Source organism: Oryctolagus cuniculus, chromosome 16 (assembly GCF_051225735.1).
Source record: "Oryctolagus cuniculus isolate XC-2025 breed Fujian yellow rabbit chromosome 16, ASM5122573v1, whole genome shotgun sequence".
Lineage (NCBI taxonomy): Eukaryota > Metazoa > Chordata > Mammalia > Lagomorpha > Leporidae > Oryctolagus > Oryctolagus cuniculus.
Window position 1 is genome coordinate 12,334,704 of NC_142882.1, and position 24,639 is coordinate 12,359,342.

The 24,639-nt window shown below is 40.8% G+C and overlaps 1 protein-coding gene across 1 annotated transcript in view; it reads left to right on the forward strand.

Moving 5' to 3' along the window:
• Positions 1–20,700, forward strand: part of LOC100351466 (vomeronasal type-2 receptor 116-like) — a 42,643-nt gene extending 21,943 nt beyond the window's left edge. Inside the window, exons 2-5 of the mRNA XM_089315532.1 lie at positions 10,756–11,562; positions 16,377–16,604; positions 16,911–17,034; positions 19,796–20,700. Coding sequence (XP_089171658.1) covers positions 10,756–11,562; positions 16,377–16,604; positions 16,911–17,034; positions 19,796–20,700 — 2,064 coding nt within the window. The remainder of the gene's footprint in view (positions 1–10,755; positions 11,563–16,376; positions 16,605–16,910; positions 17,035–19,795) is intronic.
• The last annotated feature ends 3,939 nt before the right edge of the window (positions 20,701–24,639 follow it).

Below are 24,639 nucleotides of genomic sequence, written 5' to 3' on the forward strand. Positions count from 1 at the left end.
TATGAGAAACAGTGACTTGATCAGCTCTTGTCCTGACTGTTGATGTACAATGTAATACTTTATCCATTTTAGTATTTTTTCTTTGTTTTGTTATAGTACTATTGGATGAACTCTGTAATTAACACACAATTATTCTTAGGTGTTTAAATTTTAACTGAAAAGTGATCCCTGTGAAATGTAAGAGTGGGAATAAGAGAGGGAGGAGATGTACAATTTGGGACATACTCAATCGGACTTTCCCCAAATGGTGGAATTAGAAACGTGCCAGGGGATCCCAATACAATCCCATCAAGGTGGTATGTACCAATGCCATCTCTCTAGTCCAAGTGATCAATTTCAGTTCACAATTGATCACACTGATAGGTCTAAGAGTCAAAGGGTCACACAAACAAGACTAGTGTCTGCTAATACTAACTGATAGAATCAAAAAGGTAGAGAACGATCCATCATGGGAAGCGCAATACACAGCAGACTCAAAAAATGGCAGATGTCTGAAACAGCACTCTGGCCTCAGAATCAGCCCTTAAGGTATTCGGATCTGGCTGAAGAGCCTGTGAGAATATTTTAGGCATGGAAATCCAAGACACCCTGCGGGGGGGAAAAAAAAAAAAAAGAAGACCTGACTGAATCTCTGTGAGTGAGATCCCAGTGAAAAGAACGGGGCCATCAAAGAAGGAGGTACCTTTCTCAGAAGGGAGGAGAGAACTTCCACTTTTACTATGACCCTGTCAGAATAAGATCGAAGTCGGCAAACTCCAAAGGCTTCCATAGCCATGGCAACTCATGACTAGAGCCTAGGGAGATTACTGACACCATAAACAAGAGTGTCAAATTGTTAAGTGAACAACAGGAGACACTGTGTACTTACTCCTCATGTGGGATCTGTCCTTAATGTGTTGTCCAATGTGAAGTAATGCTATAACTAGTACTGAAACAGTATTTTACACTTGTGTTTCTGTGTGGGTGCAAACTGATGAAATCTTTACTTTATACTAAATCGATCTTCTGTATATAAAGATAATTTAAAATCATTGTTGATGTGAATGGAATGGGAGAGGGAGCAGGAGATGGGAGGGGTGTGAGTGGGAGGGAAATTATGGGGGAGAAGCCATTGTAATCCATTAACTGTACTTTGGGAATATATATTTACTAAATAGAAAATATAAGCTGATCTTCTGTATATTAAGATAATCGAAAATGAATCTTGATGTGAATGGAAGGGGAGAAGGAGTGGGAAAGGGGAGGGTTGTGGGTGAGAGGGACGGTATGGGGGGGGAAGCCATTGTAACCCATGAGTCGTACTTTGGAAATTTATATTCATTAAATAAAAGATAAAAAAAATGAAAAAAAAAATAAATGCTGTTGAATTCGTAAAAAAAAATAAATAAAATGTAATGTATTGGAGTGCAAAAAAAAAGAAAATATATTAAATTTAAAAAAAATTAAAAAAGATCTCTGTCCTTAATGTTTTCACTATGCAAATTAATGGTAAAACTAGTATTCACATAGTACTTTATACTTTGTGTGTCTATGTAGGTGCAATCTGTTGAAATCTCTGCTTAATATATACTAAGTTGATCTTATGTATATGAAGATAATTGAAAATGAATCTCAATGTAGAATTGGGGGGGGGCGGTGCTGTGGCACAGAAGTTTAATGCCCTGGCCTGAAGCACTGGCATCCCATATGGGCACCTGTTCAAGACCCAGCTGCCTCACTTCCGATCCAGCTCTCTGCTACGGCCTGGGAAAGCAGTAGAAGATGGCCCACATCCATGGGCTCCTGCACCCATGTGGGAGACCTGGAGGAAGCTCCTGGCTCCTGGCTTTGGATCAGCATAGCTCTGGCCATTGCAGCCATTGGAGAGTGAACCATCGGATGCAAGACCTCTTTCTCTTTCTCTCTCTCTCTCTCTCCTCTCTGTGTGTAACTCTGACTCTCAAATAAATAAATAAGTCTTTCAAAAAATGAAGAATGGGATGGGAAAAGGAGTAGGAAATGGGACGGTTTGCAGGTGGGAGGGTGGTTAAGGGTGGCGGGGGACTGCTATAATCCAAAAGTTGTACTGTTGGAATTAAATAAAAGTTTTCCAGGAAAAAAAGCTAATGAATAGAGATGGAAGTGGTACAGAAAGAGATGGCAACCCAAATGCATATATGTAAATACCAAATGTGTTCCTTCATATATTCTAAAATGTTAGGTATATATAATCAGAATAATTATCATATTTTGGTACACTATAATTCAAGAGATTATGATTGACACATTCATCTTTGTAGAGACCATACATATTTGCCTTTGTCACTTTTTTCCATTCAAATTTCAACCACCTCTTTATGGAGGATCTCAGCCAATGTCCATTATTTCATATTGTGTTTCCATAGTGGGACAATCCTAGGGAATTTTTCAAGTGTTTTCCATAACAACAGAGGTTGAATTCCTAATGCATAGTTAGTTCCTAAGTAGTGGAACCCTCACACCCCAAATTCGGAATCCTAGAAATGGATTAAACATGAACATGTCCATGTGACTATATGTGTTCATGTGAACAATGTGATACCATTCATTTCTCTGTTGGCCTATATATTTTTGAGTAGTTACCCCAAGTATTATGCCTACAATATGCTATCATTAGAATATTTTATATAGAATTTAAAGCTCCAGCTCAGACAAGGATGACAGCTTGCTAAAAACATTATCAGGCATACCTGTTGCCTGAATCATTGCCATGTTAGAGAGATGTTGGATGAAGTCCAGGAGGCATGAGGCTCAGCTGTCCACCTCCACAAATTCTAGACCCTTCATCTCTCAGTTACATGGTGGCCCTTGGAAGTAGGCCCCTTCCCCACCACTGTTGCTACCCACCATTCAAAGATTCCTCTAGAATTCCACAAAAAATCACATTCTTACCCACTACCTACCTGACCCCTTTTTCTTCCTGATCTGATGAAACTGTCAACCATGTGTCTTCTGTTCTATGACATGTTATTTCTTCAATTTCTAATTCTTCATGCATTTATTAAGTACTTTTCACCTTTCTTTTTAAGTTGGTGTGTGAGTCTTGTAGAATGGAGGCCTATTTGTGAATGAGTGTAATTGGTTGCTACCAGATATATCATAGGTAAGGGGTACAACCTTGAAGGGAATGATCATGATGGGGAAACTAAACTCAATAAATTTAAGCAAGGAAGTGAAAGATATACAAACTAAAATATTCATAAGATAAATGGATATACACACAAATAAATGCAAAGAAATATGATATTGTGTATTATAAGTATTAATAGTCTTAAAATATACGTAATATCAAAAGGCATATAATAACTTAGCGCAAATCCTGTCAAAATCCCCATGTCATTTTTCACAGAAGTAGAAAAGAACACAGGTTACCAAGGCTGGGAGTTTCAATGCTCAGGAGAAGTTAGAGGAATAAAATTTCATTTAGACAAGACCAATGAGTTCAAGTGATGTGTTGCACATCATGGGGAGCCTGGGAACAGCATGCAGTTTACTTGCAAAAATGCTGAGGCACTTGACTTTAACGTGGTCAACCCAAAAAAATGAAGAGGATGTGAGGTAAAACACATGGCAAAGAGCCAGATGAATGCATCCACAATGTGTACAGCTATCAACACATTCACTCAGATCCATAAATCAAGATGATTTAAAGTTAACAATTAAACAGGTAAGGAGATTATTAATTAAAAAGGTAAAGGAATCTGGTTGAGAATGTTTCCTGTAAAAAGTGAGAGAAAATAGACAGCCTTAGAAATCCATGTTTGATACAGAACAGAATTCCTTTCACTTGTCACATGGAAACCATACCAATGCTAAAGGCTTGTTAAATGGGGAGAACCTCAGGGAGGTGGGTAACTGGATTAATTGTGTGGAGGGCTATACATGGTGAGAGAATTGGTACCCTTTTCTGAATATGCCTGCTCAGTCTTAATCATGAAGCCAATGTTCTCAGCAGAGTTTTGCAAACTTGAGAATGATATTAGACACAGCAATGAAGAGACTGGGTAGGGAACACAGAGTCATCAATGATAGACATCAGCCCTTGACTTCTTTCCAACTCATATGTGGAATGATGCAACTGGACGTTTTGTTGATCCTAGCATCAACTCTTTCTAAACTTGCCAAACACACCAAGAAGTCCACTGGAGTAATTCTTAGCCCTTTGTGCACTGTCCAATCATTAGGTGGTCCCCAGTGCCTTGTTGGACCATGATGAAATCATACAAGGAGGAGAGGAATGAGAGTCCAAAACATGTTTTTCCAACGTGTTTTCCCTGAGAATGGAGAGTAACAGGTGCAGAGGCCCAGGACAGGGTGATCCCTTGAGTTTCTGTATGGGACACAGTGAAGCAAAGAAAAGGCTGAGCTGCCAGTGCTGTGCTGATCACATGGACACCGGTGTCTCACTGCATGGAGTTCTTTAGAAATGACTCCCTGTAGTTTCCAGTTGTGCCCCTTTCTGACTCACTAGACCGGCAGACAGCAATACTGGGATTCAGCAGTGCCCTGCACAGAGAGCAGTTCTCTGCAGGGGATTAAGCCTGCCGACACCTGCCAGCTCCTTGTTCCTTAATCTCAGCTGACATTTTGGACTTCATCTCTGAATTGTGAAAACCCTGGCAAGATGTTGTCTGTGAGTGTTCTGTGCCTACTCCTGCACACTATACACACCTCACAGGGCATGACTCACTGGGAATGCAATAATTACCTTAAGCCAAGTATCAACCAAGATGGAGACCTGATCCTGGGTGGTTTTCTCCATCTCTACTACCCAGAACCAGAAAGCAAAAAGGTCCAGATGTCTTTTTTACACGGTCCCCAGTATAAAACTGTTGTGTCTTGGTAAGTTCAAGATTGTGTGTACGCATTAAGTGTGGCTACCATTGAATGTGAGTGTGTGCTACTACTGTGTTTAATCCTTTCTGAGAATGCTAGAAGGTATGAAGAAAGTGCCAAAATGCCAATAAAGGAAGTTGCAGGTTCACTCCATTCTTGTACCTTCCATGCCTTGCTGTTCATTTTTCTATTTGCTTCTTGGTCCTTCAGGGACAGAGAAGTGACATCAATGATTACCTGCCCACTCCATTGGCTTAGATCTCTCAAATACAGCCCTCAGCATCTTGGAATGAGACAGAATGTGGGGACTCCAATCCTACCTGCATGCATGGAGTAAGCACAGGCGTCCTGAGGCACTGAGACCCTAGTCTGGGGTCAGTGCTAAAATTAAGGGGTCACTCTGATTGCCAGTGCTGAAAAGAGCATTGTCACTATTGTACCCAATAGTGAATCCATGTGTATCTAAGATGTGCCACCTTAAACAGACTTTGTCCCACCGCACATCATTAACTGAGCCCCTTCAGACTGCAGGCTTCAGTCCCTGAATGTAGCAAGATTAAAGGGATTTATCTTCCCCAAGACATTCACTTGGATCCTGAAGGTTCTTCTCCAGGAACCACACAGAAACTGCATTAATTCTGGGCTTGACGCACCTGTGCAGCATGCGTTTTAGTAACTGTTAACATGGATGCCTGAAGAGGATTAGAAACAAGACATCCTGTCTCTGCACCCTTGTTGGTGGTGACAGTGGAGTGTGCTTCTGACTCACTGCAGAGAACCACATGCTCATGTGTTCAGAAGAGAGTGAGGCAGAGAGATGTTGGTTTAAATGGAGCATGTCTGTTCTTATCAGCACTTTTGGAATTTAATGCTTATCAACTCAGCAGGTTGCCATGCACTATGGGCAACTGCTAATGGGCTGGCGACCTCTGAGGCACAGTGTTAAAACATGTAGTCTCTCCTAGTCGGTGCCTTCACAGTGTTCTGTCCCTTCTCAATGTTTCATTAAATTTCTTTGTGCATTTTTAATTTCTATATTATTAGTGAAAATGCCTAATGGGACATTTATGGTAAATACTTTATGCATGTGAATCTTCTGGTTATGTGGCAGCTACTGATTGTTTGTACTCTGTCAGATTTAGGGAGATAGGATGTGATTTTCTAAAGGTGAATTAATCTCTCATCTCAGGGACTCTGTGTGGGAGACAGTGAGGAGCTACTTTGTTCATGATCTCAGGGTGAAAGGTCAGCCCATGCCACAAACAGGAGGCCAGACTTTGCTCTCTGCCTTCTCTTCCCCAGGTAGAAAAGTGTCTGGCCACCCTTATTTGTGCAGACCTTTAGCCCTCATGTGCTTGCCACACTCTAAAATTGCATTTGCTTCAATCTCCTTTAGTTAATATGGGCTCAGATGATTAATTTTTTGTGAAGTTTGACTTCAAGCTCCAGCTTCAATACTGTGATTGAACTTCCTTAAAGCTGATGGAAGTTATGTTGTTATTTGCCTGACAGGAGTTATTTTATGTGAATATCCCTCATTTGTTTACCCAATATTTGGCCATTGATTTGGCATTAATTTTGTGTGGCTGTAATACTCTAATGATCAGTTTTATTTAATAAACTGCATATTTCTCTGAGATGCTGGGGGTACATCATTAAATAACGAGATAAAGTCTTTTATCAAGATTTTTAAAAGAGTTACCAAATCATTGTTGATAAACATGTAGATGTTTATCACCTGCTCACAAATCCCTAACTCCTTTTCAGTGTCTCCACATCCTTCATTCCTTCTCTCCTACTGCATACCACCCCTCTGTCTTGTGTCTCTGAGGGTCAGCCTATTATGGCCCCCTCATGTGAATTGATTCATATCCTTTGTGGTCTTTTGTGACTGACAAATTGCAGTGCACCATGTTTCCTGTTTTATTCATGTTGTGGCTTGCAGCAACATTTAGTATACATTTCTCAAAATATCATTTTTAAAATTAATTTTATTTATTTGAGAGTCAGAGTTACTCAGAGAGAGGAGAGGCAGACAGTGAGAGAGGTCTTCCATCCACTGAAGCCAGGAGCAAGGAGCTTCTTTCTGACCTTCCCACATGGGAGCAGGAGCCAAAGATTTAGGCCATCTTCTATTGCTTTCCCAGACTATAGCAGAGAGCTGGATCAGAAGTGGAGCAGCCAGGACTTGAACCAGTGGCCCTATGGGATGCTGGCATTGCAAGTGGCAGCTTTACCTGCTATGCCACAGTGCTGGCACCCAAAATATCACAATATCTAAGTCTGCCTTGGTGTCAGACATTCCTGTTTACTCAAAATAGTAACTCAACATGCCAGGTCCTGAAATTAACAACTGACAACTTTGCCTTCAGCAAAAAAGAATTAAGCTAGTCAACTTTCAGCTGACAGCAAGTGTTACAAATAACCCAAGGTGAACGCAGTATGCTCTTCACAGTGAAAAATTATTCTACTAAGGCCAAAAGATTAACAGAAAATGTTTATTCAATGAATTTATTTTGTAATTCAAACAAATAAATTTAAGCTATGGACACATGCCACTAGCATAAATTCTGTGCCAGGTCAACCTCAATTTTAAGAACTCCTCTATGTGATCTGAAAATCTCCTCAGATTAAGTGTGTATAGAATGTTGACTTATCAATAAGACAAAATTCAATTTCAAACTCCACATATAAGAACAACATGTACAACACTGTGTGACCCAATAATTGGCAATCAGAAAAAATAAAGCACTGCCAATTAGAAACTTTTTGAATATGTATTATAATATTGAGGAGATGAAGAAATGACAAACTATTAGTTAAGCCCAACACAGAAACATAATATTCAGTGCAGAGCAACTAAAGGAATGATTGGATGAATATATTAAGTCCCATGCAACTTATTAACAGGTATGAATATTCTTAGCATTCAAATTCTGGAAGAAATGTAATAAGTTATAAAAGTTCAAAAGAATTCCAAGGGAAGAAGAAAAAAAGAAACCCATAGTGAGAAAATAGACCATCCAATTTCTCATACACATGAAATGTGAGAGCTCTTAAATTCTAAGAAACTATTTTCATTCAGGATATATGCTGTGATTATAGAGTAAATTGAAATTATGTTGTAGCAAAGATGAATAGAAAAAAGAGAAAGGATGGAGGAAGAATTGAAGGAGGGAAGTGTGGTTATCTTCTTAGGACTGTATCTGGAATATATACAATCATATCTCTTTGTATTAGTAACAAGTTTTTAAGAAGATATATAGAAAAAAGGATTGAACATACAAGTGTAAAATATGAAATGAAAAATGTGAATTCAATAGAGAAAAAATGGAAACTATGGAAACATCCTAAATTATCTGAGTTCAGGAAAAAAATGTTTACATTTCAAGGAAAACAAAATGTTAAATCTGATTTGAGCAAAGCAAAACATTAGAATAGGAAATTAAAGCAAGGACCAGGGACAAATGGCTCAGATGGACCTGGCTGAGGAGGAGAATGTTCTAAAACTTTAAACAACTGATGAGTCAGGTGGCATTCAGCCTACTCCAGAAATTACTGGAAACAGAAATGCTTGCTCCTAGGTGTTGTCCTTAGGTTGGGATGCACTGAAGCTTTCCTGAAGGGTTCATGAAGGTGAGTGTGATCATGGGCACAGTTTGCTTCAGAGGAGTCCAAGGGCCATTCTACAATCTTCTAGAGCCCTTGAAACCTCATTTGCATCTCCTTCTTTTTCCAAAGCTGAGGCACAACTGAGTGGAAGCCTGAGTCTGACTACTGCTGCTTCAGGGTGTGGCTGTGTTGTTGCTCTGAATTCCATGGTCTCACCCTTCTCCCCGATGCTGCCCCTCTCTTTAGGTGGCTGTGGAAGAACTACCAATACGTGCTGGCCTTCTTCTTTGCCATCCAGGAGATCAATAAGGACTCCCAGCTCCTCCCCAACCTGACCCTTGGTTTCAAATTCTTCAATGCCTTTGCCAGTGAACAGTACACCTTACTGAGCATAGTATATTGGTTGATTGGGATTAATGTGCCTTTCCCTAACTACACCTGCCATACACAAGGGAGACACATTGCTGTCATTGCTGGAACCACATCAGCATTGTCTGTTGAGTTTGGAACGCTTTTGGAGCTCTACAAAAACCCACAGGTAAATGAGCTGTGAATCTGGAGGGCAATAGTTAAATTTCCTCCAACACCATTCTCTCACCTCTGAAAAATGGAAATGGGGCAGCCAAGTATACATGCCACACCATGGTATAGGAGAGATCCCATGGATTTCCTAAGGATGTGAGATTATTAACAGGGGAAGGAGAAGGGAGAAAGGGAAATAGCAGGGCCTGTTGACAGCCTTCTTAATATTCCTGTCTAGGGCCTGTGTAACCATCTCCCACCTGCTGGAAGCATAGACTGTCTAATAGTCTCACCTCTACACTTCTTAATGTCCACAGCACACAGATGTTCCCCATCCAAGGACAGCACCATCTCAGGTGGCATCCAGAGACCTAGGACAGTTGGATATAGGGAATGCATCTGGGTTCCCTTTGGGAAAACAATGAGGGTAACAGACAGTGAAAAATATTTTTAAAAGACTTCTATATTTGTTTATCTAAAAGGCAAAGCAATGGAGAAAGATGGAAAGGCACATACACATACACACGGCATTGGAGTGGATCTCTTAACCACAGGTCACTCCCCAGATGCCCACAACAGCTAGATCTGAGCCAGCCAGCAGCCAGCAGCCAGGATTTCCCTCCTGTTATACCACATGGTAGAAAGGGGCCTAGTACTTTTGTTATACATTGCTGACTCCTCCAGTACAACAGCAGGCAAGTAGATCAAAAGCAGATTAACCAGGACTTGAACTGGCACTTAGAAGTGGGATGCTGGTATCATCATTGGTAGGCTAACACACAGTGCCACTATGCTGGCTCCACCATGGAGTGTTGAGACTCACATCCAGTTATACTGGAGCTCAATTGATCATGTTCCCAATGCTAATTAGTCACAAGCACACAGGTTGATTTTTCTCAGGATTCCCAGTGGCCATGCCATCTACAACTGTGCATATCAGAACTGTGGACATGGGTTTATTCCAATCTTTGGGAGACAGGGAAGTAGCCAGGCAGACAAGGAGCTCTAGTATAAACAACTCAGCTGATTTGCTTACCAAATGTCTGACATGGTGTTGGGCTTAGTCTACCATTGCACATGTGTAGAACCAGGAAGTCATTCCACATGAATGCCATGACCCAGTGAGTTGAGTCATTATCACTGCCTCCCCAGGTCTGTGTCAGTAACTCAAAAATACTTCCCCAGGGACCCACTATACAAGCAACAATCAGAACATGTGCCTGTCAAACATAGGCCATATGGTGAGCAGAGGATTCTGGATTGGAAAAAATATTTTGTCCCAAATGAAAAAAGGTTGGTGATTATATTCTTGGAGACAATGCAGGTTTCCTGTGGTAATCAATGCACTCCAAATACCAAGAGATCAACACAGTAGAGATTTCTGTCTCAGAGTTATCTACAATGGTGGCTGCTGGAGGAGGTGGCTCTACTCCACCAGTCACCCTGGGCAAGGATGGGTGAAGCAGCATCCAAAGTTCCTTCTTCCTCAGGCCCCACTGCAGGACATGAAGAGCATACAGATACTGACAGATTTTCTTTAAAGCTATGAAGGAGGAGTCACATTTATTCACCTAAAGCAATGGGCATGTGAAGCATGGTCTTTTCTGTGGCCAGAGTAGCAAGATTTTTCATCTCTACTGCACTCTTTCTTTTCACACAATAGTAACCTACTTAAAGTTGACCTTGGGGAGAAATTCTTTTCACTCACTTCCAAGAGAGATAACACAAATCCTACAAAAGTTTGATTATGTTTTGCTTTGCTTTCAGCTCACCTATGGCCCTTTTGATCCCATGCTAAATGATAAAGATCAGTTTCCCTCACTCTATCAGATGGCAACCAGTGACAGCTCTTTGGGCCATGGAATGATCTACTTGTTGCTGCATTTTGGCTGGACTTGGGTGGTGCTCTTTGTGTCTGATGACATGAAAGGAGAGCAGTTCCTTCAGTACTTTGAAGCAGCAATGCTCAAGAAAGGTATCTGTGTGGCCTTTACAGTTAAGCTCCCTGTCACAAAGAAGTTGTGTGGGTATAGTGATCTCACTTTCATGAGTAGCATCAGAGTTTCATCTGCAAATGTGCATATACTCTATGGTGATGTAAGTGGTCTCATCAGTGTGGACATTTCAGTGCAGTCCTTTGTAACTGTTGGGAAAGTGTGGATCATGACATCAAAGTGGGATCTTGTTATGTCTGAGACAAACCACATGCTGCATTTTTTGCATGGAGGCTTCTCATTTTCACCCCACAAGGAAGAAATCCCAGGCCTCAAACATTTTGTCAAGACAGCAAACCCTTCCCACTACCCAGAAGACTTTTATTTCAGTAAATTATGGCTTTTCCATCTGCACTGCTCACTTGAAGGATCATTTTGTGGACATATTGGAAGCTGCCCACCAAATACCTCCTTAGAGTTTCTTCCAGGACATATTGACTTGCTGACCATATCTGACTCCAGCTATTTAGTTTACAATGCTGTCTACACAGTGGCCCACGTCCTCCATAAAATGATTTTGGAGAAAGTAGAAATGGGATCTCCAGGAGAAGCAATACAGCCTATGATTCTTCCCTGGCAGGTAAACCTCCCCTAAAACAGAATAGAAAGTTGCCACCTGACGGAATCTAGAGATGTTGTATTGAGATACAGCATCATGACCCTGCTATCTTCTCAAGGTCAGAGAGATTAGGTACATCAGAAGTTGGGTTCTTTCCATTAGTTATTGGTATATCTGTGATTGTTGGCTTTGGCTGGAAATTTCAATCTCTATGGATTTTGAATGGTTACTTTCTGAATAGAAATGGTATCAGAAAAGTTTGTAACATAGGCTGAAATGCTGCAACACATGAGAAAATTTAACAGATAAAAACTTGTCATGCCATAATATTCCTTGGAATTTATACAAAGCCAAAAAAAGACATATTGACAAATTATTTTTCATTTCTATAAATTTTTCATTTGTAAAATTTAACAATTTTGACATCCTGCCACATGTACATCAAAGGTACATATTTTATATATATCCATATCTACAGTTTTTTCTTGGAATAGGGATATTAATATCACAAGGAGAGTGATTGATGACAATGTTGCTAGTACAGGAAGATAAGGGTATATGTCCTATACACCGTATGCTTCAGTGAAACAACATACCAAATGCTAGGATACCGTCACAATGTTTATACTCTGTATATTAACTTCCACAAATCAGAAAAACATATGGTATTTGCCTTTCTGGGCCTGGAGTACTTCACTCAGAATAGTGATCTTCAGTTCCATGTATTTTGTTGCAAATATCGTTCAAATCTGACAGCAGTTTAATTTGATTTATAATCCTGCATAACCTGTGGCCTAAGCCCTGGATGAGATAAGATACTTTTTGTGAGAACAGAAATGGATTTCACATAATATCCTAAACAAGATAGGAAATGGATGGGAAATGAAGCATGTTAGACCAACTGTCCTTACAAACTCTGCAGCAATCAGGGAGCATGGACTGTAGTCCCATTTCTTACATATGAGACTACTGAGGATGCACATGAGCACAGGATTTGCCTGCTCAGTCAGCTGAATATTTCTGGGTTTAACCCTGGCTTACATGAATCCATTCCCCACATAGAGAATGTATTTAGGAAATTCTGTTTGCATGTGCAAGGACAAATACGCTCATAAATTTGTAGAATATAGTAAATAAGGGTGATGTGTAGAAAAAGTAAAATATTTGTAAAAATTAGCATCAGAACATTTACTTCATAATCAAATTGTATTTTATGCATTAGAAGTATGTTTTATAAACTACAGTATTAGAGTCAAACCTTGTGAAAGGAAATTAATTTTTCAAGAAGGCTTCCATAGATATAATTAATGAATTATTTGTAAATTTTGTCCTCTACATTATTTAAGAATTAAGTGGTAAACTTTCCCTTGACAATCAGGTCATGGAATCTTTGAGTCTTTTTTTTTTTTTTTTGACAGGCAGAGTGGACAGTGAGAGAGAGAGAGACAGAGAGAAAGGTCTTCCTTTGCCGTTGGTTCACCCTCCAATGGCTGCCATGGCCAGTGCACTGCAGCCGGCGCACCACGCTGATCTGATGGCAGGAGCCAGGTGCTTCTCCTGGTCTCCCATGGGGTGCAGGGCCCAAGCACTTGGGCCATCCCCCACTGCACTCCCTGGCCATAGCAGAGAGCTGGCCTTGAAGAGGGGCAACCGGGACAGAATCTGGTGCCCCAACCGGGACTAGAACCTGGTGTGTCGGCGCCGCAAGGCGGAGGATTAGCCTAGTGAACCACGGCACTGGCCTAGGTCATGGACTCTTGAAGACATTGATTCTAAAAGTACATTGTTACTTTTTACCGTGTATATCCTCTTTATTTTGTTCTGTTGGGTTTTTTTCTCTGTTTTCTATCTCTCTCCCATTTCTCTTCTTCATACTGAACCCTCTAGGTAACACAGAGTTCTATTTATTTTAAGGCAATTGGGAAAAGATCCCAGATAAAAATAAGAGGGGGAATAAGAGATGGAGGAGGTAGTCTACAACTGTAAAACAGTCTAGTTCTGCATATAGTTATAAAGACTGAGCTCTAATGGTACAGCCTAAGAACTAGTCATGGTGCTCCAAAACCATAAGAACTGGTGGTACAAATGCCATCTTCACTGTTAAAATGGTCATATTAAATGTTAAAGGCAACAGAAAGATCAGTCTAAGTTTAAAAAGGATGATATAGCCGGCGCCGTGGCTCAATAGGCTAATCCTCCACCTTGCGGCGCCGGCACACCGGGTTCTAGTCCCGGTTGGGGCGCCGGATTCTGTCCCGGTTGCCCCTCTTCCAGGCCAGCTCTTTGCTATGGCCAGAGAGTGCAGTGGAGGATGGTCCAGGTGCTTGGGCCCTGCACCCCATGGGAGACCAGGAAAAGCACCTGGATCCTGGCTCCTGCCATCGGATCAGTGCGGTGCGCCGGCTGCAGCGGTGGCCATTGGAGGGTGAACCAACGGCAAAAGGAAGACCTTTCTCTCTCTGTCTCTCTCTCACACTGTCCACTCTGCCTGTCAAAAAAAAAAGGATGATATAATGATAAAAGTAACATCAAGTACCTGGGAAAATAATATAATTAAAAAAGGAAGGAAAGACCAACATGGGAAGTAGTCCACACAGCAGACTCCTAGAATAACATTTGCTATAAATAACACTCTAACCTCAGAATCAACCCTTAAGCCTTCCTTGTTGGGCTAAAAGGGCTGTGAGATCTTTTCAGGCATGGAAAGCCAAGACATTGTGACAAAAAAATATCCTACACAGAGGATCTCTGTGAGACCTCAGAGGACAGAGTCATCAAAGAAGGAGACACTCTTCTCTGAAGGGAGGAGAGAACATCCACTTTGCTTATGGCCATGTCCAAATACCGATGGAATCTATGGTCAAAAAAAAGTCTTCCATAGCCTTGGGAACCCATGGCAAGAGCCTCAGATGATCGCTGATGTCATAAAAAGAGTGTTAATTATTAAAGGAACAACAGTAGTCACTGTGACTTGCTCCCCATGTAGGATCTCTGTCCCTAATGAATGTTAATATGAGAATTGACTGCAAATTCTCTCCCTAAACTGTACTCTATATGTTGTGTGTGTGCCTGGGCGCAAATTGTTGAAGTCTATGCTTAGCATGGTGTTGGTCCTCTGTTTATAAAGTCATACTAAAAATGAACCATAATGAAGAAGGAGATAGGAGAGGGAAAGGGAGGTGGGATGGTACCTGGGGTGGGGGGGCTATAGGGGAAAGAACCACTATATTCATAAAGTTGTATCTATGTAAAAATGTACTCATTAGCCGGTGCTGTGGCTCACTAGGCTAATCCTCCGCCTGCGGCACTGGCACTCTGGGTTCTAGTCCCAGTTGGGGCGCCGGATCTGCCCCAGGTGCTCCTCTTCCTGTCCAGCTCTCTGCTGTGGCCTGGGAAGGCAGTGGAGGATGGCCCAAGTGCTTGGGCCCTGCACCCACATAGGAGACCAGGAGGAAGCACCTGGGTGTCCTGGCTTTGGAGGGGCACAGCATGCTGGCCATAGTGGTCAATTGGGGGGGTGAACTAACAGATAGGAAGACTTTCTCTCTGTCTCTCTCTCTCACTAACTCTGCCTGTCAAAAAAATGCATTCATTAAATAAAAATTTAAAAATTAAAAACACAATTAGGAGCCGGCGCCGTGGCTCAATAGGCTAATCCTCCACCTTGCGGCGCCGGCACACCGGGTTCTAGTCCCGGTTGGGGCGCCGGATTCTGTCCCGGTTGCCCCTCTTCCAGGCCAGCTCTCTGCTATGGCCAGGGAGTGCAGTGGAGGATGGCCCAGGTGCTTGGGCCCTGCACCCCATGGGAGACCAGGAAAAGCACCTGGCTCCTGGCTCCTGCCAGGATCAGCGCGGTGCGCCGGCTGCAGCGGCGGCCATTGGAGGGTGAACCAACGGCAAAAAGGAAGACCTTTCTCTCTCTGTCTCTCTCTCTCACTGTCCACTCTGCCTGTCAAAAAAAAAAAAAAAAAAAAAAAAAAAAAAAAAAAAACACAATTAGGTGATAGTTGTTTAAAAATAACAACTTAGTTGTATCCCAGTACAGATGTGTTGTGATCTAGAAGGTTCAAGGTTAACACATACTATAAAAGCATAATAAGCTTTCATAGATTTGAAATTTTGTCTTTGGTCATACCATACTATCTGATATGTCAAAGATAGTCACAGTCATCACAATAAGTGACCCAAAGCCAAAGAGAGAAAGAACACCATGTTGTGTCATGTTCAACCTGTGTTAAGGTATAAGTACACCTTAAAAGGTATAATGTATATTGCTGTTACACATAATATACATATCTTATAGATATGTACTTCTGAGGTATTACAGTGGCCTTGAGTCTCTTGATGGAAAATATATCTTATGAAACAATCATGCATTAATCTCTAATTTTTCCCCAACCAAAATACACTAATCATCAACTATATTTTGAACCTTATGAAGAACTTATGTAGATACACACCTGTAATATTCAAAACAGCTATCAAGTTATTTCAGTAGCCATCCATGTGCTGCCCAACTGGTAACAGTAGAGTTAGCTTCCATAAAGCCCCAACAAATCATTCATGGCCAAATCTTCAATAGGGTCTGTGCTCCAGTAAAACTCTGGACCACTAACTATAGTTTTCTGATTGGGGACAATCACTCTTTGATGTTTTGTTGAGGGAGCAGAGGAATACCTTAACCCGGGAGATGTTTAAGCATCCAAAGAAAATTAATGTTCTACCAAATGGAAAAGCTGAATGCAAAAGACAACAAAGAGGGCTTGTTTAGAGCATCTGACTTCCCACAACTAATTTGGATGTGCTGTCTATTTCCAATTATGCCTGTCCTCCAGCTCCATCAATTTCTGAGGAAAATCCAATTTACAAACAGTGCTGGAGATAAAGTATCCTTCCATGAAACAAGAAACCACATGGCACATTATGATATCCAGAACGTTGTGAATTTTCCTAGTGGTCTTCGTTTGCTTACTAAAATTGGAGAGTTTTCCTCCAAGAGTCCACATGAACAAAGCTTACTTTTCAATGAAGAGATGATAGAATGGCCTGTCACATTCAAAGTGGTATGATACCCTTTTGATACGAGATACCCACAGAGAGATCTTCCAATAATCTTGTGAAGAGGTTAAGTGTGAAGTGATCATGTTCTTTTGTAATACATGGGAAATAGGTTGGGGAAACAGAAATGGCAATCGTAGGAATGCTGAAATGGATGTCTAGGTATTAGTCACAGGTACAGGAGGAGGGGATATAGTCGTGACCTTCAATTGAAGGCCAAGGTGTTATGTAGTGAGGAGGGATCTACTGACACCCTTCACGGTGGCTGATAACATACCAAACCATGACCAGTGCTTCTCTTTTTTCTTCAGACCCCTCAATCTGTGTGTAGCCAGAGCTGTGGTCCTGGATTCAGGAAAATGTCACAGGAAGGAAGACCTATCTGCTGCTATACTTGTGTTTTGTGTCCAGAGAAAGAAATTGCCAATCAGACAGGTAGAAAATTTCCAATCCATATCTTTACTGTTCTAGTTATTTCTCCACAAAAGAGAAACCAAAGAGATTTGCAGTTAGTTCCTAGTGCATCATTGTTCTCTATGCACACATTTACTCATTCATTCAATATATCCATTTATGATCACTAAAGATACTTTATGTTTAAGTTCTGCTCTGGTGATGCTCATTCTAGTAACGTCAACTGTAGCACTGATTCTAAAAGATATCACACCATGTTAGATAAGTCATCATCTGAGATTTGCAGGTGGAACTTGCTATATTTCCAACTGAGAAATGTAGGATGTGTAATCATCAAGGCTTTCTATTGGTGCCTGTAAATCTTGAAACCAATTCATCTTACAAACACATGATAAGCACAGAGCTAGTGCTTGTATGTCATCATGGAAATACTGTATTCCTCCCTGCACTGTCTTTAATATTTTCCACGGAATTAAGGATGTCTAGTACCACAGGTACATTTAGATTTATAGAATTTATTACAGGAAAGAGTCAAGGTGAAGTATGAATATCACATCCTACTAAAATATACAGTTTGGTATGCTCATAAAAACTTTTGAACAAGACAAACATAAAAATAATTACCTATCAAAATACATGTACCAGGCCAGCGCCGTGGCTCAATAGGCTAATCCTCCACCTAGCGGCACCGGCACACCGGGTTCTAGTCCAGGTCGGGGCGCCAGATTCTGTCCCGGTTGCCCCTCTTCCAGGACAGCTCTCTGCTATGGCCTGGGAGTGCAGTTGATGATGGCCCAAGTGCTTGGGCCCTGCACCCCATGGGAGACCAGGAGAAGCACCTGGCTCCTGCCATCGGATCAGCATGGTGCACTGGCCACAGCGCGCCAGCCGTGGCGGCCATTGGAGGGTGAACCAATGGCAAAAGGAAGACCTTTCTCTCTGTCTCTCTCTCTCTCTCTCACTGTCCACTCTGCCTGCAAAAAAAAATACCAAGAATGTAAAAAATGTGCTATATCTCACTGAGAAATACTTCTATTTTTTTAAAAAATATGGGAAATAGACCTTGTAATGATTTGATTTCCTCCAAAAAGGCTTCTCAATTCCTATTGTGTTAGCATTAGCAACCATTTGGCTTTAATCATTTCCTAGAGGAAATAAATAGTTTTGGCCATGAAGAAGATAACAGAACAAAGAGATACCCTGTGCACAAAGGTTTTGCAAAAATTCAATAACAAATAAAAAGAATTTAAAAACATATGCTGGAAGCATGTTGTACAACAACACTTTCTTGTATGTACAAACACTGTAGAAAGTATCTAAGATTGAAGCCAGAGCACCTGGTGTCCCCAAGAAGAGAAATGGGTGCTTCAAGATAAGAATGCCAGGAAGATTGACTCTAATTTACATTAGGATCTTGTATGGTTGAAGAAGTGTCATCTAAAAAGCTAAATCAAACCCTCACAACAAGTGTAGCTAGACCCCAATACCATCTTCTGTATTTAACTGAAACAGAGATATGCCCATTCATTGACTTGTCTCTATGACTTATTTCTTGCTGCATTGGCAAGAAAATGTTATTTCAATAAATAGAGAAAATGTGGTGTCCAGAGTTGAATTTGTTCCCCACCTTCTACAAGAACAATGGAGTAACAAGTTATGATTTCATAGAATGAGTGAAAAGTTCCAATACAAAATAAAAAATTTCTCAGAGTTTCAGAATGATATACTGCTATAAATGATCTGTGATTTCTTTACATTTAGCATGTATAAGTGAAACAGGCACTTTTATTTGGGTATTGTTTATATCCATTTCCTACAATTCCCACTGATCTATAATCTTATTACTTTTTACTTTTTGAACTCTTGATTCAGTGGAGTTTTAAGACTTTGACTATAATGTAAATTAAAAATATGCTATTTCAAAAATTAAAAGAGGAAGGAATGAAGGAAGGAAGAAAAAGGAAGGAAAGACAAAGGGAAAAGAGAAAAAAGAAAGGAAGGGAGGTGGAATGGAGGAATAAATCATCTTAAAATTGTACCAGTGAATGGAATGGAATCTCTTCTGCTTCTATTAATATCACATTAACATGAGAATTGATGAGAATTGTGTTATACTAATTATCATGCACTTGCTATGACCCTGAGAATGCAATGTATTAATTCATTTTGAAATTTATATTATATACTAACTTGAAAAATATCTAATTTCTCCATCAATAACTGGGTAAAATATCAATTACATCCAAATTTCTTTATTTTAAAAACACCTCTATTCAAATCCAAATGTTGCTTATTCAATAAAATGCACCTTAAGATTCCATTAAAAATTGACAAAAGGATTCCCAAGGAAATGAAAATATAAAATGAGGAAAGATTATTCTGCCAGATATCAAGCTAATAACTGTAGTATTGATCGCTGTAAGGTTATCTTAGGAGTTTGGGGTTGTTTATTTCTGTGTCGGAGCTACAGAGATACAGGATGTGACATGAGGCTGACTTAGGGGATAGAACAGAGAAAGGCTGGGAAGCATCCATGACCATGGGAACAGGAATGTGTCACAGGATAAGTCAACCTAGCCCCCATATGCTGAAGGTGTTGTTTGAATGAGTTTGTTCCAATCTGCAGATGGGCATCCTCCCTGGACAGCAATGCAGAAACTTGATCAGATGTACCCTGCTATATATCACAAGCTCCCAGCAGCATTGCAGTTGACCATTTTCCACAACAGAAAGAAATTCAGAATTTCTACAAAGTAAACCTTCAGTATTTCTCCTTCCTCAGATGCAAAGCAGTGCATCCCATGTGAAGATCACGAATACCCAAACCAGGATAGAAGTCGCTGCCTCCCTAAGTTGATGACATTCTTGGCCTTTGAGGAATCTCTGGGGATGGCTCTGGCCTGCATGGCTCTGTGCTTCTCTGTCCTCACAGCTGCCGTCCTCTGGGTCTTTGTGAAGCACCAAGACACTCCCATCATCAAGGCCAATAACAGGCCCCTCAGCTACATCCTGCTCATCACCCTCCTCCTTTGCTTCCTCTGCTCCTTACTCTTCCTTGGCCGTCCCAACACAGCCACCTGCCTCCTCCGGCAAATAGCATTTGGCCTTGTGTCCACAGTGGCTGTTTCTACTGGGCTGGCCAAGACCATCACTGTGATTCTGGCCTTCAAGGTTACAAAACCTGGCAGACCTGTCAGGCGATTGTTGATATCAGGAGTTTCTAACTCTGTCATTCCCATCTGCTTCCTCCTCCAACTGATTCTCTGTAGCATCTGGTTGGGAACTTCTCCTCCCTTCATTGAGTTAGATACACACTCTGAGCCTGGCCACATCATCCTGGTGTGCAATAAGGGCTCGGTCACTGCCTTCTACTGTGTCCTTGGCTACCTGGGTTCCTTGGCCCTGGCCAGCTTCACTGTGGCTTTCCTAGCCAGGAATCTGCCTGACACGTTCAATGAAGCCAAGTTCCTGATGTTCAGCATTCTGGTGTTCTGCAGTGTCTGGGTGACCTTCCTTCCTGTCTACCACAGCACCAAGGGGAAGGTCATGGTAGCTGTGGAAGTCTTCTCCATCTTGGCCTCCAGTGCGGGGCTCCTGGGCTGCATCTTTGTCCCCAAGTGCTACGTTATTCTCATAAGACCTGAGATGAACTCTTTGAAAGGCTTAAAGGATAAAGGCAAGTTCTAAAGGATTCTCGAATTTTTCCACTTGTTTTGCTATCACATATTCAGAGTTTAGAACCATGAATCCAGACTGAAGTAGCAATCCAGAAATAATGAAGGAACTAAAATTGATTTTTTTCCTTTAAAAACTACTTATGTATTGGACATACAGCCTAGCATTCTGAGTGCATGGCATCGATTTCTGGCTCTGGCTTTGGCTCCTGACCTGGACTTCTGATTCCTGGGGACCCTGGAAGGCAGTGGTGAATCTTCACGTAACTTGGTCCTGTCCAACCATGTGAAAATCTAGGGTCTGACTGACTGTTGTTGGTTGTAGCCTCATCCCAGGCACAGGCATGGGGGTGTAGAGATGTGAGGCATTGAATGGGAGGTCTCTCTGTCTCTGTCACTAATCTTCTGTTTCTCTCCATCTCAGAGTAATGGGAGTTTAGAGAAAATTTTTATATCGAGTAAAAATAAATTATGGTGTAAATGCCCATCAAGGCTACAACAACAATGCTATTTTATATTAAAAGGCTATCACTGAAATAGTTGAGATGAATTAATTTCTATTTATTTATCAGTGTATAGACAATGTAAGTGCTCATATATGTGAGGACATCTAATTAAACATACCTTGCATTCTGTTTGCCCTGGCTACTGAGTGCTTGTCATTTCTTTGTTTACATTGTGATTTAAGTGAGATTTCTTTCCCAGATACAGGAGGTGATTGGTCATGCAGTGTTCCTCTGTTGAGATACTGTGTTGTCCAAAAATATCTTAATAAATACTCATTGTTGAACTATTTTGAAGTGGTGCTTTTATTACACATATATGGAATATCCACTTACACATGGCACTGAATCAGTAACTGTATGTTCTTCCGTCAATATAGTGGTTTTTATTTTTTCTTTGCTTTAAGTTTTCTTTTTCCAATTGCACATGGGACACAATGCTGTTTGGATTAATGTGAAATGCTCATAGCTAAGATGAACCAATTTTAAACTGGACAAGTCAAAAGCATTTAAGTGCATGCATATTCATATTGAACATGCAGATTATGCACAGTATGTTCACACATTCAGGCAGTAGTCTTCTCTAAGTGGATTGAAGGGTTTTCATCACCCTATAAAAATTTCTTTATGTAATAAGAAGTCACTTTCAAACTCATATCATGCAACCAATCATCTCCATATGTTTTTATGAATTTACATTTTATGAATAATTCTGACAAGTGGCAACAGTCAATATGTGGCTTAGGAGTCTTGGTTCAAACCCATACACATTGCACCATCATCATTTATTCCTTTTTCAAACTGTATAATTTTCCATCTCACAGATTTTTACCATTCTTTTTTGCAATTTTATTGTTTCATTTTTCTGCTCAACCTAATATTTTATTTGTTATTTTTGAGATAGCATAGTTTTAGTTTGCATTTGACTCAAAAGCTTAAAGCTCCACTAAATAAAGCGTTCAACAAGTACCAAGCAAGAAGACCATAGTTCTGCAGGAATATAGGCAGGGGCTATAAACAATAATCCAATGAAAAATGTTCAACTTCCCTCACATACAGCAAATTTTAAAATAGCCATAGAACATTCATAGTGTAGTAGTGTTTAGTTATTAATAATTTTTAAACAAAGTTTTAAAACAAAGTAAGGCAAAATACTATATTTGTAGCCAAAATGATATAAACAGACATATTTATTTCCTTTATTTTTCTTCACAACCAAAATGAATTTTTCTTAGATTTCCCCAGAACCCTTTTATCTAAGGTATCTAAACTTGACACATTTCATAAAAACAACTTTAGGAACGTTGTGATTTTTCCCACGCTACCTGTCCTTGCACCTACACTTCTACTCTTCTTCCTCCTTCCTCTCCTTTTCCCATTCTTATTTTACACTAAGATTTATTTTCAATTAACTTTATGCACCTAAGATTAATTCTATATTAAGTAAGAGTTCAACAAATAGTATGAAAAAAACAAACTGTTCCTCAACAATTGACACAAGGGCTGTCCAAAGTTATCAGATATCAAATTGCTATTTTAAATTTTCATCTTGTGACTATTTTAAAAATGTTAGGTACCACATTTAAGGGCGAATCTGTGGTATTTGTCTTTCTGTCTACCATATTTATTTTATCCAACAGCCCACAGCAGGACATTCATTTTCTTACACCTTGTTACAGGTATAAACTTCCATAGCGGCTTTATCAGCTTACATTCCCACCAACAGTGCATTAGGGTATGTTTTTCCCCACATCCTCACCAGCATTTCTTGTTTGTTGATTTCTGTATGAAAGCCATCCTAATTGGGGTGAGATGAATACTCATTGTGGTTTTGATTTGCATTTCTCCTACTGCTAGAGATCCTAAGCATGTTTTTCATGTGTCTCTTGGTCATTTGGATTTTCTCTTTTGAAAAATGCCTCTTTTGGCCTGCGCCATAGCTCACTAGGCTAATCCTCTGCCTGTGGCACCAGCACCCCGGGTTCTAATCCCAGTTGGGGTGCCTGACTCTGTCCCAGTTGCTCCTCTTCCAGTACAGCTCTCTGCTGTGGCCCGGGAGTGCAGTGGAGGATGGCCCAAGTCCTTGGGCCCTGAACCTGCATGGGAGACCAGGAGGAAGTACCTGGCTCCTGGATTCAGCTTCGGATCAGTGCAGTACACCAGCTGCAACATGCTGGCCACAGCGGCCACTTGAGGGGTGAACCAACAGAAAAAGGAAGACCTTTCTCTCTGCCTCTCTCTCTCGCTGTCTAACTCTGCCTGTCAGAAAAAAAAAAGAAAAAGAAAAAAAAATGCCTGTTTAAGACCTTTGCCCATTTCTTCACTGGATTGTTTTGTTGTTGTGGAGTTTCTTGAGTTCTTTATGTATTGTGGTTATTAATCTTTTATCAGTTGCATAGTTTGCAAATAATCTCTCCCATTCTGTCAGTTGTCTCTTCACTTTGCTGATTGTTTCTTTTGCCTGGCAGAAGCTTCTCAATTTGATGTAACCCCATTGATTTTGGCATTTATTGCAGGGCCCATGAATTTGAATTTTTGTGGTCAGCTCCTTGCATCTGTCTGAGGCTGTCATCCTGTTGTAGCAGGCATACCTCAAACTGTTTGTTGCTGAGTCATACTCAATGTGTGAACCAATGGCAATTTAAAATCCCATGTACCAGCTCATCAGTGCTTGAGTTCTTCTGGTCCTTCTTTGCTGAATCTAATTGGTGACAGGGTTGGCATTGTGGCACAGCAGGTTAGGCTGCCACCAGCAATGTCATCATCATGTACTGAACACCATTTTGATTCTGGTTGCTCCTTTGCCGATTCAGCTTTCTGCCAGTGCACCAGGCAAAGCAGCCGAAGCTAGCCTGAGTGCTTCTCCACAAAAGACCTTGGTGGAGTTCCTGGCTCCTGGCTTTGACCTGGCCCAGCCATCTGGGAAGTGAACACAGGCAGGGTGAGCTTGACAGAGTGAGCCCAAGGAATGCCTCCATGTGTGGTAAGCAAGGTAGAGCCAGAAGATTTTCCAGGGAGGAATGGTAGCATTGGCTTCCTCCTGGTATTTAAAGCCTGAGGGGCTTGTGAGGGCAAGCCTTGCTGGGCGAAACTCAGTCAATCAGAGAAAATGATAGGCTGGCATTCTATCAATGAAATTCAATCAAATAGAACCCTCCCTGATTAAAATCCCATCCAGTAAGTGTGCGGGCCTGCTGCACTAGTTGAATGGAACCTGAAGGAGGGAGTGAGAATGAAAAGAGGGACAAGGGCGCAGAGAATGGAGCCAAGACAACAAGGCTGATCAAGGCTCATTTATTCCAATGTCTCGGTGGTATTTATACATAACCAGCACAAAGAAGCACAAAAGATAACTACATACGTAAGCAACTTATCAGGCCTCTGGTAACACAGACAATTCTAACAGAGCATTCTTATTTATTTATTTATTTATTTATTTATTTATTTTG